Source organism: Staurois parvus, unplaced genomic scaffold (genome assembly GCF_062004578.1).
Source record: "Staurois parvus isolate SC_StPar_1 unplaced genomic scaffold, SC_StPar_1.0 ptg000015l, whole genome shotgun sequence".
In the NCBI taxonomy this organism is placed as follows: Eukaryota; Metazoa; Chordata; class Amphibia; order Anura; family Ranidae; genus Staurois; species Staurois parvus.
In genome coordinates, this window is record NW_028317811.1 from 3676239 (window position 1) to 3698679 (window position 22441).

Below are 22441 nucleotides of genomic sequence, written 5' to 3' on the forward strand. Positions count from 1 at the left end.
GAGGTGACCAGAGACTGCAGGCATAGTACAGGAGGTGACCAGAGACTGCAGGCATAGTACAGGACCTGACGTCACTTCCGGTGAGTGGAACACACGCCGAGTGGTGCGTTCCAGCGGCCATTTTGCGGGATTTAGGCTGGCTCTCTGCTGTTCCTCTGCTCTATCTGGCTACATTGGTGTGGGAACCCTGGAGTATGTTGGCTGGTTTTGATCATCAGGATGTCATGGGCTTAATAAATGTGCCTTTTACAAGCTATTGAAATGTGAGTGGCCTGGATTCTGTTCGTTATTGTATAAGATTGATCTGGAAATATTACACTATGTGAGTTTTCTCTTTGATGATACGGTGGAGCAAACTAGGGAGCCACGGTGAGACCTGTAAGAGGATTTTATCTTGGAGAGGCTATCACTGAACTGATGAAAAGAGGGTATAGGATTCCCCATAAGATCCTAAAGGCTTTTCATTCACCAAAATCTGGTGAGTGCATTTGATTTTGGTGTGCACGGGTGAAAGGTGGAAGGCTAGAAAAATTATTTGGAGTTCGTATTTTTCACCACAAGGGACTTTTTATGGTGTCCTTCTCTTGAAAGAAATTTTCTCTGACACAGATATGCACTTATTGATATGGGACATTTATATTTTGTGATTTATTAATATTTGATTTTAGGTCTATTTTTGCACTGTTTATTTATATATTTCAATGTTTGTGTATTCACATTTTAGCACAGCAGCAATTTAGAAGGGTGATTTACTTAATTTGGGTTTTGGCGCAGGAATATTTTTCTTTTATTTTAGTACAGGGCATGACCAGACACTGCGGACCTTTAGGGAGGGAGGGGGAGCGGGTACCTGAATTTGACAGGTACCCGCTCCCACTTCCGCAGAGTTCTCCTTCCTATACTGTGGGCACCCGACTTTGACAGCCGGGTGCCCACTGCGCATGTGCGAGAAGCACTGCGCTTTGTGAATAGCCCGGCATCTTTTGGGACCTGTCATGTGCTTCTCACACATGCACAGTGGGCACCCGGCTGCCACAAATGCCGGGGCGGGAAGAAGCCGGCGCGGGAAGACTACAGCGCTGGACAGAGGAACAGCTGAGTTCCTGCCGCAGAGAACAGCTGAGCGACCGGCCCGGTATTCTGACATGGTGGCGGCGGAAATACCGGACCGGCCGCTTTATATTCGCTCCATAAGACGCACTGACACTTTCCCCCCTTTTTTGGGGGGAAAAAAGTGTGTCTTATGGAGCGAAAAATAAGGTAAGTTTTCCACGTCTTGTGGTATATCTTCCTTGAAATCACTTTACTAGGTTTCAGAGACTCTCCTGTGTCTCAAGACTTGGGCTTCAACAGCCATGCCCTTCAAAGCCAGTGACCATAAAAAAGGATAGAAGAACGGACCTTGTGACAGAAGGTTATGTCGATCTGGAAGGATCCAAGGACCATGCACACCATGTTCATGATGCTAAAATACCAAATTTTCCTGGGCCTATCCAGGGCACCAAGAATCACTGGAATTCCTGCCACTCGAATCTTGCGAATCAGACCAGAGCACACATCTGGACAGAGTTCCTCAAATACCTCCAGGTGAAGAACCCACTCCCCTGAAGACCGCTGTTGACACTTGAGGAAATCCACCTGCCAACTTTCCATCCCTGGAGCTTGCAAGGCAAACACTGCAGGAACATGCAGTTTCACCCACGACAGGATGAAATCCACTTCCTTCTAGGCCACCTGACTTCTGGTGCCTCCTTGATGATTTATCTATGCCACCGCTGTGTCGTAGTCTGAATGGATCCTTACAGGAGGAACGTTTAGCTGCTCGTACAAATGAACAGCAAGAGGAACCCCTCTCAGCTTCAGCATGTGGATGGGCAATGACCTCTACTGTGTAACCTAAGTATCCTGGACTAAGAGATTGTCTAAAACTCACCCCAAACCGGCAAGGCTGGCATCATTGTCAGAATCTTCCAGGAGAGGGGGAGAAAGGATTACCCCATCTCTAGCATACAAATATCCACAGAAATATCCACCAGTCCAAAGTCAGAATCAAGCTGGGTTATAAAGACATTGGAAAGTCCAACAATTGTGTCCTCTGTCCCAAGCCTCCAAAATATTTCACTGTAGAGGCCTGGAATGAAACCAGGCAAAGAGTAGTGCCTCAAAGGAGGTCACTATCTCCCCAGAACTCTCATACAAGGGTGAATCAAGGGATTTGTCAGAGATCTGAGGAAACCAACCATAGTCCATAGAGCAAGACATTTCTCCAGAGGGAGGATCACTCTTGCCTGGACAGTTATCCAGGGAGTCAGACTCAGAAATTCAAACCTCTGGGCCAGGATTAAGGCAGATTGGGGAGGTTCAGATGGGTTCTGAATTTACACAAGAGTGTGTACTGTATGAGACACACTGGTCTCAGCAGAGAAGAAAGTAGGTTGCTCAAAAGTAAGTCATCCAATACCCTTTAATAGGGATTCCTCAGGACCACAACAGCCCCAGAACTGTAGCAAGGACCTTGGTGAACAGGCAGAATGGCAGATCCATACATTGAAAATGTGGATCTTTCACGGCAGAAACCTATGGCAAGGGGGGAAAAAAAAATCAGAACGTGCAGGTAAGCATCGTTGATATACACGGATGCCAGGAAATCTCCCTGTTGGAGAGAGGCCACCACTGCCAGGAAATCTCCCTATAAGAGAGGCCCCCACTGACTGCACAGATTCCATCCAGAGGATGGGTCAAATATCACCCTTTGGTTTCAAAACTGTGAAGTGGTTCAAAACAATTTGAAAGCATGAAGCACTGAGAGGGAAAGCTCTGAAACTCCAGTTGGTAGACGCAAGCAGCAACATTGCAAAAATACTCATCCACAATTTCCCCTTACAAATCTTCACAAAGGCTTGCAAATGTCCCCCTACCCGAACAAGTAAGGGCACCCCTTTCATTGTGAAGAGAACAAATGTCCTGTCTTAGTGGGCTTGGAAGTCCATGGTTTCTTCCAGGCATTGACCTAGACGTAGAAGCCAGAGATCAAAATGTTTCCTTGAAGTAGAAGGAGCAACAGGTTTATGAGCCACATGCTTACCTCTCTTTCTAAGTGGTAACAAAATTCCCTTCCCTACAAATTATCTTCTGAGTGTAATCATCCAGAGCATGGCTAAACAAACATTCCTCTTGAAAGGATGAATGTCCACATGCCTCTTGTAAAGTGGGTCCAATGACAAACACTTTACCCACAGAATCCTGTGCATGTGCCTGGACAAAAGTTCCACACTACATCTTTTGTATGGAGTCTTTCAGTGTGTCCACTGAAAAGCTGAGAGCACGAGGAAAATCTTCCAGGTTCCTAAATCCCACTGAAAGGGTCCCCCTCTTTCATCATGCAACGAGCCCAGACCTTGAGACTTTCACCTATAAAAAACGTAATTGCCAGCTGCAAAGCTACCCCTGCCAAGGACAAAGAGGATTTTAAAAAATGTCTTCAGGTGCTTGTCAAACATCCTTAAATACATGAACATCATCCACTGGGCACATGAGGTTCTCATTGAGATAAGAAACCACTAGATCTACCGAAGACATACTTCATTTCTAGTTGGACTCACTCTTCATGGGGTATTGCTGATCAAACCTCTTGGTAGCATGAGCCCCATGTCAGAGTAAGCCCAATCCATGTACAGAACATCCTTCAGGTGAGGATATATAGTGAAGGGTTGAAGATCTTGTGGTGGCTGCCACAATCCAAACGCTGAAACCTTTGGAAACGAGTAGCCATAAATTGCCGTAAAAGAACTGGTGAAAGGTGCCCGAATGTAGCAGCAGTACCTGATAGGTGGAGAGAGAGTGCTGCTAGGAACACACTGACCCTTAACGGATATGATGCATGAGGGGCTATGTCCAAGTTCCTCGCTAACTGGCAAGTGTATGTGGACCCCTCACCCCCTGCATCCCTCCATGCCATCTGAGAGACATTGGCCTGCTGACTGGTATATATGGATCCTCGCTGAAAACAGCGAACCTAGTCAGCCGAGAGTGCCCTGTGCCAAAATACACGCTAGTGCGCTGATTAACCTAAGAGCACTTTTTATATCTGTATTTATACTTGGGATACTAAGCATACTTCATAAGATTATCACACTTTTTGGGGTTTAAGTTTATCAGCGTTTTGGGGAAGTTTGTTAATAAGGGAAGGGTACACTGTATTTGATTGTCATTATTTTGCACTAGGGGGGTTTATTTGTATTTATATACTTGGGATACTAAGCATACTTCATAAGATTATCACACTTTTTGTGGTTTAAAGTGTTTATATGCGTTTTGGGGAAGTGTGTGAATAAGGGAAGGGAACACCGTATTTAATTGTCACTGCACCAAAATTAAATTTACGTCCTTTTTTTCCCACAATTTGAGCTTTCGGTGGTATTTGATCGCTTGTGCGGTTTTAATTTTTTGTGCTATAAAAAAAAAAAAGGCTGACAATTTTGAGGAAAAAAAAAAACAACAATATTTTGGACTTTTTGCTATAAAACATGTCCAGTAAAAAAATTTAAAAATCAAATTTTGTCATAAATTTCGGCCAAAATGTATTCTGCGACATGTCTTTGCTAAAAAAAAATCCCAATACGTGCAAATTAATTGGTTTACGTGAAAGTTATAGCGCCTACAAATGGCGGGAAAGATACTGGGATTTTTTTTTCATAATAATAACAATGGCGGCGATCAGCGACTTATGGTGGTGATCAGCGATTTATGACAGTGATCAGCAACTTCTGGCGGGACTGCGGCGGACAGTTTCACACTGGGGGGGAACTAACTTCGGGTCACTGACATCCCCAATGACACCAATACAGTGATCAGTGAAAAAAAAAAAAACAATGACACTGTACTAATGGCACTGGGGAGGAAGGGGTTAACATTTTTATTCAATCAAAGGGTTAACTGTGTGAGGGGAGTGTTTTACTAGTGGGCAGGGGGGGGTGTGTACTTCACAAGAACACACTGATCCAGAGTGCTAAACTCCGCTCTCGGGATCAGTGTGTTAGGAACTGACAGGGAGCAGAGATGCAGTGTAAACACTGCAGCCGTGCTCCCTGTCAGTGATTGCCAGTAATCGCCGGGACCCAGCGTGTAATGACCGGCGAGGACCTGGTGATTGACAGCCATGATTCGCAGCGCGGGTAGGGCGGGCACACGCCCCCTACCCATTTTGCAAAATGACATTTTAAAACATGACTTTGCGCAGGGGTGCCGCCCTGTCGCCGTTTTAATACAGTGGCTAGTTGGCAAGTGGTTATGATAAACCTTAATTGCACAAATCACATTCAAGGTATGAAGAGCCTTGTCCCCCAGCACCTGAAGCTTAGAACAAAAAGAAGGCAACACAATATTCTGGTTAAGATGAAACAAAGAAACCACCTTAGGTAGAAAAAAGGCTGAGGTTGCAAGGATCACCAGGAACTGTTCCTTATAGGCAAGACCAACCAATTTTGAACCTCTGAGAGCCAAATCAACAGTAACCAATAAAAAAGAAAAGAAAAAAAAACAACCTTCCGTGGCAGAAGGACTAAGCGAATGTCCCAGATGGTTTAAAATGAGATTTCTGTAATACAGAAAGTACCAAGTTAAGGTCCCACTTAGTCACAGGATCCCTGAACAGTGGAACAATATGCCCAATTCTTTTACAATGGCATGCACCAGGAAAGGTGAAGCAATGGGTCCCTGGAAGAGAACCGCCAAGGCTGAAATCAGATCCTTGGTTGTACTCAGAACCAGACCCTGATCGACTTGCAATTGGATAAAAGCCAGAATGCAGCTCACAACATTATGGGGATCACATCCCTGAGCCTCACATAAGACTTCCAAGTCTTATGATAAATCATCTAGGACGTTGTATTTCTAGCCTTCAGAAAGGTTATGATAACCGAATCCGATACACCCTGTCTCTCAAGACCCTTCAACGGTCATACTGTTTAAGCAACAGACCATAAACATGGATGGAATATAAGACCTTGTAACGGGAAGTCAGGTTGATCCAACAGGGTCCATGATTTGCTCACTGACAGGTTTTCAATATCAGAGTACCAAGTTCTCCAGGGATAGGATGGGGCGATCAGAGTCACCAGAATGCCTGACCCAAAACGATGTATAAGCTGTAGCGTCGGAAAGGCATACATTAGAAAGATATGATCCCGCAACATTACCAGAGCATCTATCGCAACCACCCAAGGGTCCCCGGTTCAGGCTATGACAATGAGCAATTTTACACTGAACCAAGATGCCAGATCTAATCCAGAGTTCCCCATCTTTGACAGTGCTCCTCGAACACCTGTGAGCGAAGAGCCCACTTCATTGGACACTAATTGATGAAATACTCTTTCCAGTTTTCCACGCCAGGAACGGTGATTGACTGGGAAAGCAACTTAACATCCAAGACAAGACGAGATCCATCTCCACCCAAGTAGCCCGATTCCTGGTGCCCCTGACCTATGTAGGCCAGCATCATGGTGTTGTCCAACTGAACTATTGACGGGGAAGATCTTCATCTGCAACAATCAATACAGCAGAGCAAGACAAATAGCCTTCAATTCCAGGGTGAGAATAGGCAACAACCTCTCCTGCGGCAATCAAGTTCCCTGTAGCAAACTCCACCCCAGCGTAGCAGGCTGGCCTTCATCAGGACCCTCCAGGACATAGGAAGGAATAATTTTCCCATCTCCAGCATACGTGACAAAATTCACCAATTCAAAGACAGTCTCATCTTGGGGTTTAAATCTATCAGGGAGTCCAGCAATTGTTTTCTCTCATCCCATGCTAACACAACACGCTACGATCTTTCCTTGAACCCTCATGCAAAGACATATTGATGGGTTTTGTAGAGTCTAAAATAAGACCACCTGGGTGCACAGAGCAAGACATTTTTCCTGGGGAAGGATCACTCTCAATTAAACCGTGCCCAAAACAAGGCCTAAATATTCCAACCTTTCGGTTGGGTCTAAGGCTGACTTTTGGAATTTAATGGAGAACTAAAGGGAAAAAGTTTTTTTTCATTTTGGATAGAGCAAAGAAGAGCTATAACTCATGCCAGATTTTCTTTCACCATCTGTGTCCCATTTTGGAGATATCCTCTCACTTCCTGTTCCATAGACAAACAGGAAGCGAGAGGAAATCCCTGCAAATTAAGAGAATCCCTTGGGGACCCCCAAGTCACCAGAACTAGTGTCCCTATTGGAAGATTTCCCCTCTATTACTTTTCTTGGGACAACCCAAAATTTTAGCTTTTTTTTACTTCCAATGATAATGGTAAACAGGACAAATAGAGAGGGTGAATCTCCATAATGGGGGCACAGACAGCAATACAAATTGATAGGGGTTCTAATCCCTCTCTACTCAGTCCAAAACTTAAAAAAAAAAACTTTTTATAAAGTTATACCTTCAGGACCCAGCCAAACCTTTCCAAGGTCCCCATGATTCACATTGGCTTTCAGAAGCCAAGCTCCTTCAAAGCAAATCATCCAGGCAACCTATAAAAAGAATACCCTGAGCTACAGTGCCTTGAAAAGTATTTATACCCGTTGATATTTTCCACATTTTGTCATGTTACAACCAAAAACGTAAATGTATTTTATTGGGATTTTATGTGATAAACCAACACAAAGTTGCACATAATTGTGAAGTGGAAGGAAAATAAAAAATGGTTTTCAAAATTTTTTACAAATAAATATCTGAAAAGTGTGGCATGCATTTGTATTTACTCTGATACCATTAACTAAAATCTAGTGGAACCAATTGCCTTCAGAAGTCACCTAATTAGTAAATAGTCCACCTGTGTGTAATTTAAACTAAGTATAATTACAGCTGTTTTGTGAAGCCCTCAGGGGTTTGTTAGAGAACATTATTGAACAAACAGCATCATGAAGGCCAAGGAACACACCAGAAAGGTTAGGGATAAAGTTGTGGAGAATTTTAAAGCTAGGTTAGGTTATAAAAAAATTTCCCAAGCTTTGAACATCTCATGAAGCACTGTTCAATCCATCATCTGAAAATGGAAAGAGTATGGCACAACTGCAAACCTATGAAGACATGACCATCCACCTAAACCGACAGGCTGGGCAAGAACAGCATTAAATCAGAGAAGCAGCCAAGAGGTCCATGTTAACTCAGGAGGAGCTGTAGAGATCCACAGCTCAGATGGGAGAATCTGTCCACAGGACAACTATTAGTCGTGCACTCCACAAATCTGGTCTTTATGGAAGAGTGGCAAGAAGACAGCCATTGTTGAACGAAAGCCATAAGAAGTCCCATTTGCAGTTTGCGAGAAGCCATGTGGGGGACACAGTAAACATGTGGAAGAAGGTGCTCTGGTCACCAAAATTGTACTTTTTGACTTAAACGCAAAACACTATATGTGGCAGAAAACTAACACTGCACATCACCCTGAACACACCATCCCCACCGTGAAATATGGCGGTGGCAGCATCATGTTGTGGGGATGCTTTTCTTCAGCAGGGACAAGGAAGCTGGTCAGAGTTGATGGAAAGATGGATGGAGCTTAATACAGGGAAGAAGAAAACCTGTTAAAGTCTTTAAAAGACTGGGGCAGAGGTTCACCTTCCAACAGGAAAACGACCCTGAACATAAAGCCAGAGCTACAATGGAATGGTTTAGATCAAAGCATATTCATATGTTAGAATGGCCCAGTCAAAGTCTAGACCTATATCCTTGACAATCTGTGGCAAGACTTAAAAATTGCTATTCACAGACGCTCTCCATCCAATCTGACAGAACTTGAACTATTTTCCAAAAAAAAAAAAATGGGCAAAAATTTCACTCTCTCGATGTACAAAGCTGGTAGAGACATCCCCAAAAAGACTCGCAGCTATAATTGCAGCAAAAGGTGGTTCTACAAAGTATTGACTCAGGGGGCTGAATACAAATGCACGCCACACTTTTCAGATATTTGTAAAACATTTTGAAAAACATTTATCATTTTCCTTCCACTTCAAAATTATGTGCCACTTTGTGTTGGTCTATCACATAAAATCCCAATAAAAAACACTTACACTTTTGGCTGTAACATGACAAAATGTGGAAAACTTCAAGGTGTATGAATACTTTTTCAAGGCACTGCAAGTCCTTGTTGAACACTCTTCAAACTGCGGACAGACCAAACAGCATGGCCACAAACTGAAAATGTCTATCCTCCAATGCAAAACTGAGATATGCAGATAAGAATTTTTGATATCCACAGATGCCAGATTGCGTTTCTACTGGAGGGAGGTGACTGCTGACTGAACCAATTGTTACTTTAGCACTTAGAAAAAGCTGTTGAGTCTTTTGAGGTCTAGAATGGGCAAACATGGCCAATCTGCTTGAGAAACACAAAGAGGTTCGTATAGAAACTAAAACCTTTAGCTCACTGGAACCAGAGCAATTACACTTTGTGGCAGCAGGTGATTGAAAGCCTGAAAAAAAGACTGTCCTCCTTTGAAGATTTAAAGAAACATTTGAAAACAAAGCGGAGAGGGGGAGGGCTCAGACATTCCAGCTTGTAACCCAGAGCCACTATACTGCGGACCCAATCGTCCACAATCTCCAACTGCCAAAAGTCTGTGAAAGCCAGCAAACGTCCCCCATACCTGAGCGAGCGGGGGAGCCCCTTCGCTGTGAGGAGGACTTGTCTCCAGACTTAGATGTATTTGGAGTCCAAGTCTCGCAAAACTGGGATTGGAGCTTAAGCTTTGTTGCCTGAGAGTGGTGAAAGAAATGCTTTTTGAAAGTAGAAAGGGTGGCAGGTTTTTGTTCCGCAGGATTCGATTTCTTCTTAAAAAGCAACAGGATACTCTTGTTTGCATTTTACCTTTTGGATGTAATAATCAAATGCAGGGCCGAACAAAGATTCCCGTTAAAAGGGTAATTGTTTAACCTGCTTTTTACAAGAGAGCTTCACTGACTTTAGCCATAAGATATTTTGCATGTGTACAAATTAGCCACTGAGCTGAGAAAGTTGTTATATGGACTCTTTTAGGTCATCCACCAAGAAACTAAAACTATCCAGGTATGTGCCCGACTCTGTACCGAATGTTAGTGTCTATCTCCCGACATCCAAAATGCCAAGACTTTGAGGGTTAGACACATGCCTACAGGCACAACAACTTGTAAGGGTGCCAACACTACAGTAAAAGATGCTTTGAATAACAGAGTTTTGTCCAAATCTTCCTTAACCACCTCTCGACCATGATAATACCGCTGAGCAGGAGCATTATTACCTGGGGTGGATGTCATATGACGTCCTCCAACTCTCGCGCAACCTAGGGGCCATGCAGTGACACAATCTGTGACCCGCTGTTTCCACTGGGCACAGAACACAGATCGTTTTTACCAGGCTGGCCCTGGTACGAGATGATCACTGTGACCGTTCACAGTGATCACATGTCAGTTGTACACATTGGCAAAGTCCCCAGTCCCCCCCCACTCTCTGCCTTCGCAGAGACAGCTTGTCAACAATATATTTGCATGCTGATTGAGGGAGTACAAGGTCAGCTGAGGGAAGCAGGTGGGAACACTAGTGTCCTATACCCTCAAATTGGAGGGAATTAAAATGTTCCCCAGGAAAACAGAATTCCTGCCTATCTGTTCTAGTGACCTGCCTCCCCAGGCAATAGCAGTGGTTCGAGTATTAAGTGTAGTTATGCTGGCAATGTTGACAATACTTGCTGTGCCCCCAAAATTTCAGATGTTCCAGAGTGCCCATCCTAATGCTGCGATATTGCGTTGCTTGGGGGAACAGGGCTGCTAAGATGACCACTGCCAGTAAGCTCCACCCCTAAAAACCTCATTGACCGTTACTGCACAATACTAACCCAGAGGTGGTGTGGGGGCAAAATTAAGTGCTTCCCTCTACTGTTTGGAGCCAAGGGATGCTCCAGACTGACCCTGAACGACGTCACTGCTATGCAGTGCTTAGGGTGGTCAGAATATATACAGTGAAGTGTGTTTTTCCTTGGTTTAAGGCAAAAAGTTGTTCAATAAAAGAATACAGAGCAAAACACTGCCCCACTAAGGAAGGGGGGGGGAAACACAAAGCTAATAAGGCAGGATAATGACCATTTAGGTATGGAGTACAGGTATCTCCAAGGAGTAACCACCAGGGCACTCACCAGTCCATGCTGCAGGACCCCCAGGGGGTTCAAACTTCACCCATCTCAGCAAGAATTGGCCACAAAGGCATTTCCTTGGGATCACCAACCTGGACCTGTAAAGCACTCTGCTGGTCCACAAGGAACTATATAATTGCACAAGGTTCCATTATGCAGTGCCAAGGCAATATTACAGACTTTCTCTGCATGTTCACTATGGAGTATGGGTACCGTTCGTCTTAGCAGAAAGCCATAGGCAACAGATCTAGATAAGCCAGTCTCCTATTCCCAGATGGAAATCTTGAGAAAAAAAACTGCTAAAAAGAAGTAACTTGAGCAGAGACTGCACAGGCATGAACATCACTAGCAAATAAAACTGAGATCATGCCTGGCTGGGAGGGGTTTTGCATGGGCAGGGATTTTCAGGGTTTTTTTTTGCCAGAGTCCAATCACCTGAAGGTAGCAGTATAACTCAATTTTAATGGATATGAAGTTACCCTGTGACCTGGGATGTATAATAAAGGAATACGGTTAAGCTATGCTGCTGGAAGCAGGCTTTATCATTGGTAACATATTACAATAGAATTATTCCATAGGGTGCATAGACAAATACAGTTATATTTTAACCAGGCCCTGTCCTACAAATTTCTAATAGATTTTCAGGTACAGTCAATATGTAATATAGATACAATAACATTTCAAACCTGTAACTGCCAGTTCCTCGTGTAAACTTTGACAAACGATACACTGCCCAGTTTTTAAGCTGCACTGAAGTCATTCCTTTTCCATTATCTATGACGGCAATAGCAGGCTTTCCTCGAGTTTCATCAAAAAGCTGTTGTATTCATATAAGAAATATAACAAAAAAACATTGAGCCAAATAGAAAAATTATTATGCACATGGAAGAAACAATTTGATACCGATGTTACATACCAGGTTTATCTGTATGTTTCGACTGCCTGAATTTTGTGCTGTTGCTGAAAGTGAATTGTCTATTAACTCTGCTAGAGCGAAAGCTGAAAATAAAATCAGAAAGCCCATTGAGGTTGTTAGGGTAGCAGCAATCAGGATGCACTAGACCATAAAAGCTATCAGGTAGTAACACTTTACAGTAAAAGGTTATTGCTCAATATATTTTCACAATAATACAGATAACATAAAAGGAAGGTAAAAGGAATAAAGTAATAGTGAAAGATCTATTCCACTACATATCTAAATACCTTGTGTGGCACATTGTAAATTACAGAGATTTCCCAACATGCTGTGAAATTGCTGCACACAAAGCTAACCTCCAGCCTTACCTTCAGGCTTGCACAACAATTTTACAGGCTCCTCTCCTGTCCAAGCGGTTTGCTATGAGGACACACGCTGCATGCATGCTGCCGACCGGTGTCTATGAAGTTTTGATTCATAATCATGCACAACAGGACTTAACCCCACCCATCCACTTCCTCTTCACTATATTTGATTGACAGCAACAAGAACCAATGGCTCCTGCTGCTGTTTGAGTCCCTGTGTGAAGAGGAAGAGAGGGGAGAAGAGATACAGCCATGCACTGCGCTGTTCTCTCCTCCCCTCTTTTCCCCTTCACAAAAGGAAGGGGGAGCACATGGAGACCTCAAACGTTTTTTACGTTAATGCATTGCTTGCATTAAAAGGTAAAAAAAACATTTTAAGTTTATCACTTTAAGGGGCACTTACTATGAAAGTACCGTGGATTCAACCTCATTCAAACTAATTGTTGAAGCCTATTCCTTCCAGAAAAAGATTCTACCCTTTCATATTAAGTGGCACTCTATTAGATCCATGAGTGTTTCTTGGGCTTTTCAACATCAAGCTGGTTTCACAGATTTGTAAGGCTGCTGCCTGGTCCTCTGTTTCCCAGTCTGCAAAATTTTACCATGTAGATGTTCAGGCTTCTGTTGGTGTGAGCCTTAAGGTGCTGGAAACAGCCTTCTAAACTAGAGTCTTGAATCCGTGTTTTATGAAACGGTTAGCAATAGTGTGCTCTGTTGCCCACCACTCATTTTTATGTATTGCTTTTGGATGTCTCAGTCATCTCAGCCCCGGTTCACACTAGAATGGGTGCAGGAAACCGCAACCTTTGTGGGTTTAACAACACCGCATTCCAAACGCACTGCCCTTGTGATCTGCAGCGGATGTCAGTGACATGTTAATGACACTGCAAATGCAGGTTGCAAGCGCAGTGTGCTTTCCTGGACCAGATTGCATAGTACACAATTACCATGCGATTCGGTAGCACTGCATTTCCAAAAGTACTGAATGCACTACTTTGGTGCAATTTGAGCTCATTAAAAATGTATAGACTCAAATTGCATGTGAACTGCACAGGAATGCAGTGCACATTCCTGTGCGATTCATAGTGTGAACCTAGGTTTAAATATGCCTGTGTCCTGTACTCTATCATGATGAAAAAAGGATTTTTAACTTGCCTGTAAAATCCAGTTCTTTCAGTACAGTACAGGACACTACTTTCCATTTCTATCAATTTATTATTGCTGGCTACAAATAAATGAGGATTGCTGTAAGTGGGAGAAATTATCTGGGGTCCTGAAAATTAGGTTTGCTAGTGTCCAATCACCTTAAGCTAACAGTATGTAACCCAGTTATCTATGGACTATGCCTGTGTTCTGTGCTGTATGATCAAGAAAACAAGTTTTAGAGCACAACAGTAAAGCATGTTGCCACAATATATTACCTTATAGGTATGTAATTTATCACAATACAATGAACAAAAAATGATTGCAGGTGCCTTAAAAGCTCCCTTGTGATATGCTGTTGCCGAACCCCAAACACAGATACACTATATTGCCAAGAGTATTGGGACACCCCTCCAAATCATTGGATTCAGGTGTTCCAATCACCTCCATGGCCACAGGTATATAAAATCAAGCACCTAACCATGCAGGCTGTTTCTACAAACATTTGTGAAAGAATGGGTCACTCTCAGGAGCTCAGCAAATTCAAGCGTGGTACCGTGATAGGTTGCCACCTGTGCAATAAGTCCATTCATGAAATTTCCTTGCTACTAAATATTCCACGGTCAACTGTTAGTGGTGATATAACAAAGTCAAAGCAACTGGGAACAGCAGCAACTCAGTCACGAAGTGGCTGGCCAAGTAAAATGACAGAGTGGGGTCAGCGCATGATGAAGCGCACAGTGCGCAGAAGTCGCCAACTGTCTGCAGAGTCAATAGCTAAAGACCTCCAAACTTTGTGTGGCCTTCAAATTAGCACAACAGTGCGTAGAGAGCTTCATGAAATGGGTTTCCATGGCCGAGCAGCTGCATCCATGTTTTACATCACCAAGTGCAATGCAAAGTGTTGGATGCAGTGGTGTAAAGCACGCCGCCACTGGACTCTAGGGTAGAGGAGGCATGTTATCTGGAGTGACGAATTGTGCTTCTCTGTCTGGCAATCCAATGGACGTATCTGGGTTTTGCGGTTGCCAGGAGAATGGCACTTGCTTGACTGCATTGTGCAAAGTTTGGTGGAGGGGGGATCATGGTGTTGGGGTTGTTTTTCAGGGGTTGGGCTTGGCCCCTTAGTTCCAGTGAAGGGGACTCTAAAGGAGTCAACATACCAGGACATTTTGCACAATTTCTTGCTCCCAACTTTGTGGGAACTGTTTGGGGATGACCCCTTCCTGTTAAAACATGTGCACAAAGCAAGGTCCATAAAGACATGGATGGGCGAGTTTAGGATGGAGGAACTTGACTGGCCTGCACAGAGTCCTCACCTCAACCCGAAAGATCACCTTTGGGATAAATTAAATTAGAGAGGAGACTGCGAGCCAGGCTCTCTGTCCAACATCAGTGCCTGACCTCACAAATGCACTTCTGGAAGAATGGTGAAACATCCCCATAGACACACTCCTAAACCTTGTGGACAGCCTTCCCAGAAGAGTTGAAGCTGTTATATCTGCAAAGGGTGGGCCAACTCAATATTGAACCCTACAGACTAAGACTGGGAAGCCATTAAAGTTCATGTGCGTGTTAAGGCAGGCGTCCCAATACGTTTGGCAATATAGTGTATCTGCACTCTGAATAAACAGTTTACATATTACTGACAAACTATTTGTAGTTTTTGGGGGATAAAAAAAAATATATCTTTGTTTGGGAGACAACTTCACTGTATGCACTGGAGTTGTAGATATAAAGCTAGCTAATATTAAATCAAAATATCCTAACCAACTGTGTTCCAGTCGTGAGAAGATGGGCTATGTATGCTGTACTTACATAAAAAGATACCTACGAACTGTTTTATGCACAAATAAAAATTATAACAGCATGGTTACCCAGTTCTGGGAGGGTGTCATATGACATCCTTCCAGAACACGCCCTCCCGCACACCAGGGGCGCGCACCAAGTGATCTCCGTGATCCTGATCACGTGATGAGGTAAAAGGCCGCTGTGATTTGTCCAATGACACAGCAGATCATGGAGTAAATACAGTTGCCGCTTATCGGCAGCACTTTCCTCGTGCGGTCACAGCGTGAGGAAAGTACTGCCGATAGCCAGCAGCTGTCACAGAGGAGATCACCACTGATCATCAGGGCATTGATGATCAGTGCCCTGCAGTGCCTCCCATCAGTGTCCCCCCATCAGTGCCATCTATCAGTGCAGCTCATAAACGCACATGAGTGAAGGAAAAAAATTACCTGTTTGCAAAATGCTATAATAGAAACAAAGTAAAACTTTTTTTTTTCGTTTATAGAGCAAAAAAAAAAAAAAACCAAACTGGCAATTAAATACCACCAAAAGAAAGCTATTTGTGTGGAAAAAAATTATAAAAAGTTCATATGGGTACAATGTTGCATGACCGCGCAATTGTCATTCAAAGTACGACAGTGCTGAAAGCTGAAAATTGGCCTGGGCAGGAAGGGGGTATAAGTGCCCAATAGGCAAGTGGTTAAAGGAGAAGTACAGCCAAAACTATTTGGCTATACTTCTCCTGTAGATCACAGGAGTGCAGGACAAACTGCACTCCTGTGACTCGTTTTCAGCTGATAGAGGACTGTCCACTGTCGGCTTACCTCACTCAGCTGGTCCAGGCTGGGGAAAGATCCCAACTTCAAAGTCGGGATTCACCCAGAATCTAGAAAGCCACCTGGCTCAGCCTCTCAGAAAAGCGCTGAGAGCCTGCGCCGGCCACTCCCTCCCTCTCCACAGCCTGGTGTTCCAGTGAGCGCTGGGAGTGGGGGGGAGGGGGGGTCTGCGCAAACAGCAATGACTGACCATCCCTCTCTGCTCAGTGCAGCTGTGCAATCTCAGCGACCAGAGGTCATGTGATCGCTGAGTTCTCACCCTTCGAGCCAGAGGGGGGCAGATGCAGCATCGGACCGATGCTGTGGATATCCACCTGGGTAAGTATAAATAGGGAAAGCCCTATTTCTCTTTTAATTCTAGCATTTTTCATAGCAACATTGGCATTTGGGCTAAAATGAAGTGAACATACCACATCCAAATTAGACCGACACCTACTGGCATCTTTATATCTCCGTGTCCATTATTACCTGTTTACTGTATTTGTAAGCAAAATATAAAGGTCTACAATGTACAACTTCACTACCCAAGGTCTATAACAGGCCAGGAATCATTCTGTTAATGTAAATCTGTAAATAAAATCTTATTTAAATCATTTTTGTCAGCTGAAAAGGCTAGTTCTAAAACTCTGGTAAATCCAGTCCTTAAGGCTACATGGCTTCAGGCTCCAAGGTTGACACTATTTCATGTTTAGCTTTAACCACTTGCCCTCCTGAGGATTTACTCCCCTTCCTGACCAGTCCATTTTTTGCGATACGGAGCTGCGTTACTTTAACTGACAATTGCGCGGTCAAGCAACGCACTCAAATGAAATTTACGTCCTTTTTTTTCCCACGAATAGAGCTTTCTTTTGGTGGTATTTGATCACCTCTGCAGTTTTTATTTTTTGCGCTATAAAACAAAAAAGACCGACAATTTTGAGAAAAAACAAATATTTTTGACTTTTTGCTATCAAACATGTCCAGTAAAAAAATAAATAAATACATTTTGCCATAAATTTAGACCAAAATGTATTCTACTACATGTCTTTGCTAAAAAAAAAAAAAATCCCAATACGTGTAAATAAACTGGTTTACGCGAAAGTTATAGCGTTTACAAATGGTGGTATATATACTGTGATTTTTAAAAAATAGTTTTACTAGTAATAGCAGCGATCAGCAACTTATAGCGGGACTGCGGCGGGCATTTTGACACAGGGGGGGGGGGGGGTGTGACACCAATACAGTGATCACTGCTAATAAAAAGAACTTATGCTGTACTAATGGCACTGGGCAGGAAGGGGTTAACATGCGGGGCGATCAAAGGGTTAACTGTGTTCTGTGTGTGCTTTACTTTGGGGCTGTGTGTTTGTGGCTTCACTGTACGCACACTGCTTTGCAAGGTTATGCACAGCCATGCAAAGCAGTTTGCAGGAGCTGACAGGAGGGAACGGTTTTGTTAACAAACAGTCCCCCCCCCATCGGAGATGCTCGCCAATCACTGGGCGCCAGTGATTGGCAGCCACGGGCGAGAGTAGGGCGCGCACGCGCCCCCTACCCAGAAATGCAAAATCACGTGTATATATACATGATTTTGCGCACTCGTGCCGCCCTGTAGCAGTACTGCTGTTATAGGGCGGACAGGAAGCAGTTAATATACCACTTATTAAAAGATCTAAAAAAAAACACAAAAAAAAGAAAAAAAAAAAAACCACCACATCATGCCGCGATCTAAAGAAATTCAAGAACAGAGGAGAAAGAAAGCAATGGACACGTATCAGTCTGGAAAGAGTTACAAAGCCATTTCTAAGGCTTTGGGACTCCAGCAAACCATAGTAAGAGTTGTTATCCACAAATGAAGAAAACTTAGAAAACTTGGAAAAGTGTTGAACCCTCCCAGGAGTGGTTAGCCGACCAAAATTACTTCAGGAGCACGACCACTCATCCAGAAGGTCATAAAAGAATCCAGAATAACATATACAGAACTGCAGGCCTCACTTGCCTCAGTTAAAGTGTTACTAAACCCACAACTGTAAAATCAGTCTGTATGTGCAATAAAGCATGCTTGTTATACTCACTGTGGAGCCTAAGGGGTTAATCCTCTGCATTGTGTTCAAAAGGCTGTTTGATCCTGTCTTCTCTGATCTTCCAGTGTCCCCCTCTTATCTCCTGATAAGACATATCTTGTGGAGTCACTCTGCACATGATCAGTTTGGTGTGCATTGCTAGAGAGGTTGTTGTTTTTTTCTTTGGGAGAGTGCATGTGATCAGTATAGTGCCAATCAGCACTCCTACAGAAAAATGAAAACTCCTCCTACAAGCAACATGTACCCTGCTGGACACTGATAGAAGTCAAAAGACTTCTCTAAGTGCTGATGAGAAAAAGATATTTGGAGGTTTAGGTTTACTAAAATAATTTTGATGTTCTGTGTACTGTGGGAGACCAGATATAGTGAACACAGGATCCTGGGTTTAGTAACATTTTAAGGTCAGTGTTCACGATTCAACAATAAGAAAGATTGGGGGGAAAATGGCATCCAGGGGAGAGTTCCAAGGCGAAAGCCACTGCTGACCAAAAAGAACACAAAGGCTCATCTCACATTTGCCAAAAAATAAATAAATCTTGATTATCCCCAAGACTTTTGTGCAAATATTCTGTGGACTAAGGAGATAAAAGTTGACCTTTTTGGAAGATGTGTGTCCCAATTACATCTATCAAAAAACTAAACACAGCATTTCATAAAAAGATCATCATATAAACAGTCAAACATGGTGGTGGTAGTGTGATGGTTTGAGGGCTTCTTTGCAGCTTCAGGACCTGGATGACTTGCTATAAGTGATGGAGCCAAGCATTCTGCACGCTTTATCAGGAAATCCTGAAGAACGTTCAGTCATCAGTTTGTGACCTCAAGCTCAGGTGCACTTGTGTTATGTAGCAGGACAAAGATCCTAAACACACCAGCAAGTCCACCTCTGAATGGCTTAAAAAAAAAAATATCAAAATGAAGGTTTTGAGGTGGCCTAGTCAAATTCTGGACTTAAATCCAATTGCGATTAAACAAGCCGTTCATACTCGAAAACCCTCCAATGTGGCTGAATTAAAACAATTCTTCAAAGAAGAGTGGGTCAAAATTCCTCAAACATGATGTGAAAGACTCATTGCCAGTTATCATAAACGCTTGATTGCAGTTGTTGCCGCCAAGAGTGGCACAACCAGTTATTAGGTTTAGGGGGCAATTACTTTTTCACATAGGGCCAGCAGGTTGAAAGCATTTTTCCCTTAATAAATAAAATCAGAATTTAAAAATGAAGAGAGAGGAAAAACCAAGTGACATCTATGTGTAGTATTTCAATAACCATTTTAATAATCGTAAACAATTACACTCACAAGAAAAGAAAATGTCTTGGCATGTGTAACAATATGAGAGTTGTCGGCAATACTGGTCCAGGGCCGCAAGAGATGGAGGCTGTGAGGCTGCTCTGAAACGAGTCGCCATCTTTGATCATCAGTTCCAGTTGTGATGTCACTTCCGCTTGCCGTGCTGCATTCCACGCCGACCAGGAAGCCCTGGGAGCCTCCAGAACATCCTGCCAGCGGGCTCACAGGCTTCATCTCTTGAGGTCCAGAACCAGTATTGATGACAACTCTCATATTGTTACACATGCCTAGACATTTTCTTTTCTTGTGATTGTAATTGTTTATGATTATTAACCACTTGACCTCCAGAGGATTTACCCCATAAATGACCAGGCCTCTTTTTGCTACTCGGCGCTACATTAATTCAACTGATAATTGCGCGGTCATGCAATGCTGCACCCAAACAAAATTTACGTCCTTTTTTCACACAAATAGAGCTTTCTTTCGGTGGTATTTGATCACCTGTGCGCTTTTTATTTTTCACGCTATAAACAAAAAAAAGCCAAAAATTTTGAAGAAAAACAATATTTTTTACTTTCAGCTATAAAAAATATATAGTAAACTCAAAGTTGGTTATAAATTTAGGCCAAAATGTATTCTGCTACATGTTTTTGGTACAAAAAAATCCCAATAAGTGTATATTGATTGCTTTGTGTGGAAGTTATAGTGTCTACAAACTATGGTATAGATACTGCAATTTACGCCATTTTGTTGCTAAACAGCGCTGCGCTAGTTTAACGGACAATTGCGCGGTCATGCAATACGGTACATAAATGAAATTTACATCCTTTTTTTCCCACAAATTGAGCTTTCTTTCAGTGGTATTTGTTCGCCTGTGCGGTTTTTATTTTTTGCACTATAAAAAAAAAAAAGGCTGACAATTTTGAGGAAAAAAAACTATATTTTGGACTTTTTGCTATAAAACATGTCCAGTAAAAAAAAAATTTTAAAATCAAATTCAGTCATAAATTTCTGCCAAAATGCATTCTGCAACATGTCTTTGCTAAAAAAAAACAAAAAACAATACGTGTAAATTAATTGCTTTATGTGAAAGTTATAGCATTTACAAATGGCGGGAGAGATACTGGGATTTTTAGTTATTTTTCATACTAATAATGGCGGCGATCAGCGACTTATAGCGGCGATCAGTGACTTATGGCGGCGATCACCGACTTATGGCGGGACTGCGGCGGATATTCTGACATTGGGGGTACTGACTGAATTTTGTCATAAATTTAGGTCAAAATGTTATCTGTGACATGTCTTTGCTATAAAAAAAAAAAAGTGAATTAATTAGTTTACGTGAAAGTTATAGCGTCTACAAATTGCAGTATAGATACTGGAATTTTTTTTTTTTAATACTAATAATTGCGGCGATCAGTGACTTATGGCGGGACTGCAGCAGGCATTCTGACACTGGGGGGGGACTGACTTGGGGTCACTGACATCCCCAGTGACACCAATACAGTGATCAGTGCAAAAAAAAACAACAAAAAAACACTGATACTATACTAATGGCACCAGGGAGGAAGGGGTTAAGTTTATTTTTCAGGGAAAGGGTTAACTGTGTGAGGGGAGTGTTTTACTAGGGGGCGGGGGTGTGTACTGCACGGGACACCGCTGATCGGGAGAGAGAAACTCTTCTGTCCCGATCAGCTTGTCCTGGAGCTGTCAGGGAACTGACAGAAAGCACAGCTACTGCAGCTGTGCTCTCTGTCAGCGATTGCCGCCGATCGGCGGGACATAGCCAGTAACGACTGGCTGTGACCCGGCAACTGACATACGCGGCTGTGATCAGCGGGACAGGTAGGGCAGCAGCGCACCTCGCGCGCGCCCCATACCTGTTTACAAAACACACGTTTTAAAACGTGGTTTTGCCCAGCCGTGCCGCCCTGCCGCTGTATTTATACAGTGGCTGGGCAGCATGTGGTTAAAATGTTTTTTTTAATACTACACCTAGATGGCGCTTGTTTTTCCTCTCTTCTGGTCTATTCACAGTTTCATCTCCTGCTCTAATCACAAGCTGTTTCCTACTGGACATATTGACCATATTAGGTCTTTGGACTTTTTTATTCTCTCACTATCTTTCCCTAGTAGTGCTCAATTTATTTGTTTTCTATATATCATTTAAAAACTGCATTTTTTTATTGACTCAGGTTATCTTTGTGTAATATTTTTTTTTTTTATGATCTGAACCATTTAAGTGTGGCAAACATGCCAAAAAATAAAATATCAGAAAGTGGGCAAATATTTTTTCACAGCACTGTATATGTATAGAAAAAAATAAATAAAAAGTACATACGCAATGGGTTTTGTCCTTCACTTGCATAATATTCATACATTCCACTTTTGACCAGGGTATCATAATGAGGTAAGAAATTGATTCTCTCTTGAGTTGAGGAAGGAAGCAGTTGATCAATTGCATTGAGAAGGTAAAGTGTGATGCCATCTTTTATAATCAGACCTAGAAATACATAAAAAAAGAACATTTCAATTGCTTCAAAACAAGCTGGGCAGTTCTAAAACTACTTTTACATAATAAACAGGGAAACGTTGCCATATTACAAATGAGCATGATGCACTTTGTGACTCTATATGCGTGCTCTGGTACCTACAGTACACCATTTAGATTTTGTCTACAAATTCACTTTAATCACTTCAGCACCAGCATGTCTTGAGCACTTCATTACCACACCGTTTTTTAGCATGGTGACAATTACTGTCAAACAACACTGTGCCAAAATGATTTTTACACCTTTTTTTTAAGCAGATAGAGCTTCCTATTGGTGGTGTTGCCCTCCAGAGGATTTACCTCTCTTAATGACCAGGCCTCTTTTTGCTACTCG

The 22441-nt window shown here is 42.7% G+C and overlaps 1 protein-coding gene across 1 annotated transcript in view; it reads right to left on the reverse strand.

The window, feature by feature from the left end:
• The window catches only part of SMCHD1 (structural maintenance of chromosomes flexible hinge domain containing 1), a 408526-nt gene that overhangs the window by 356974 nt on the left and 29111 nt on the right, over nt 1–22441 (reverse strand). The window contains exons 3-5 of the mRNA XM_089678219.1: nt 21898–22059; nt 12067–12149; nt 11837–11967 (exon numbers count right to left, since the gene is read on the reverse strand). Coding sequence (XP_089534345.1) covers nt 11837–11967; nt 12067–12149; nt 21898–22059 — 376 coding nt within the window. The remainder of the gene's footprint in view (nt 1–11836; nt 11968–12066; nt 12150–21897; nt 22060–22441) is intronic.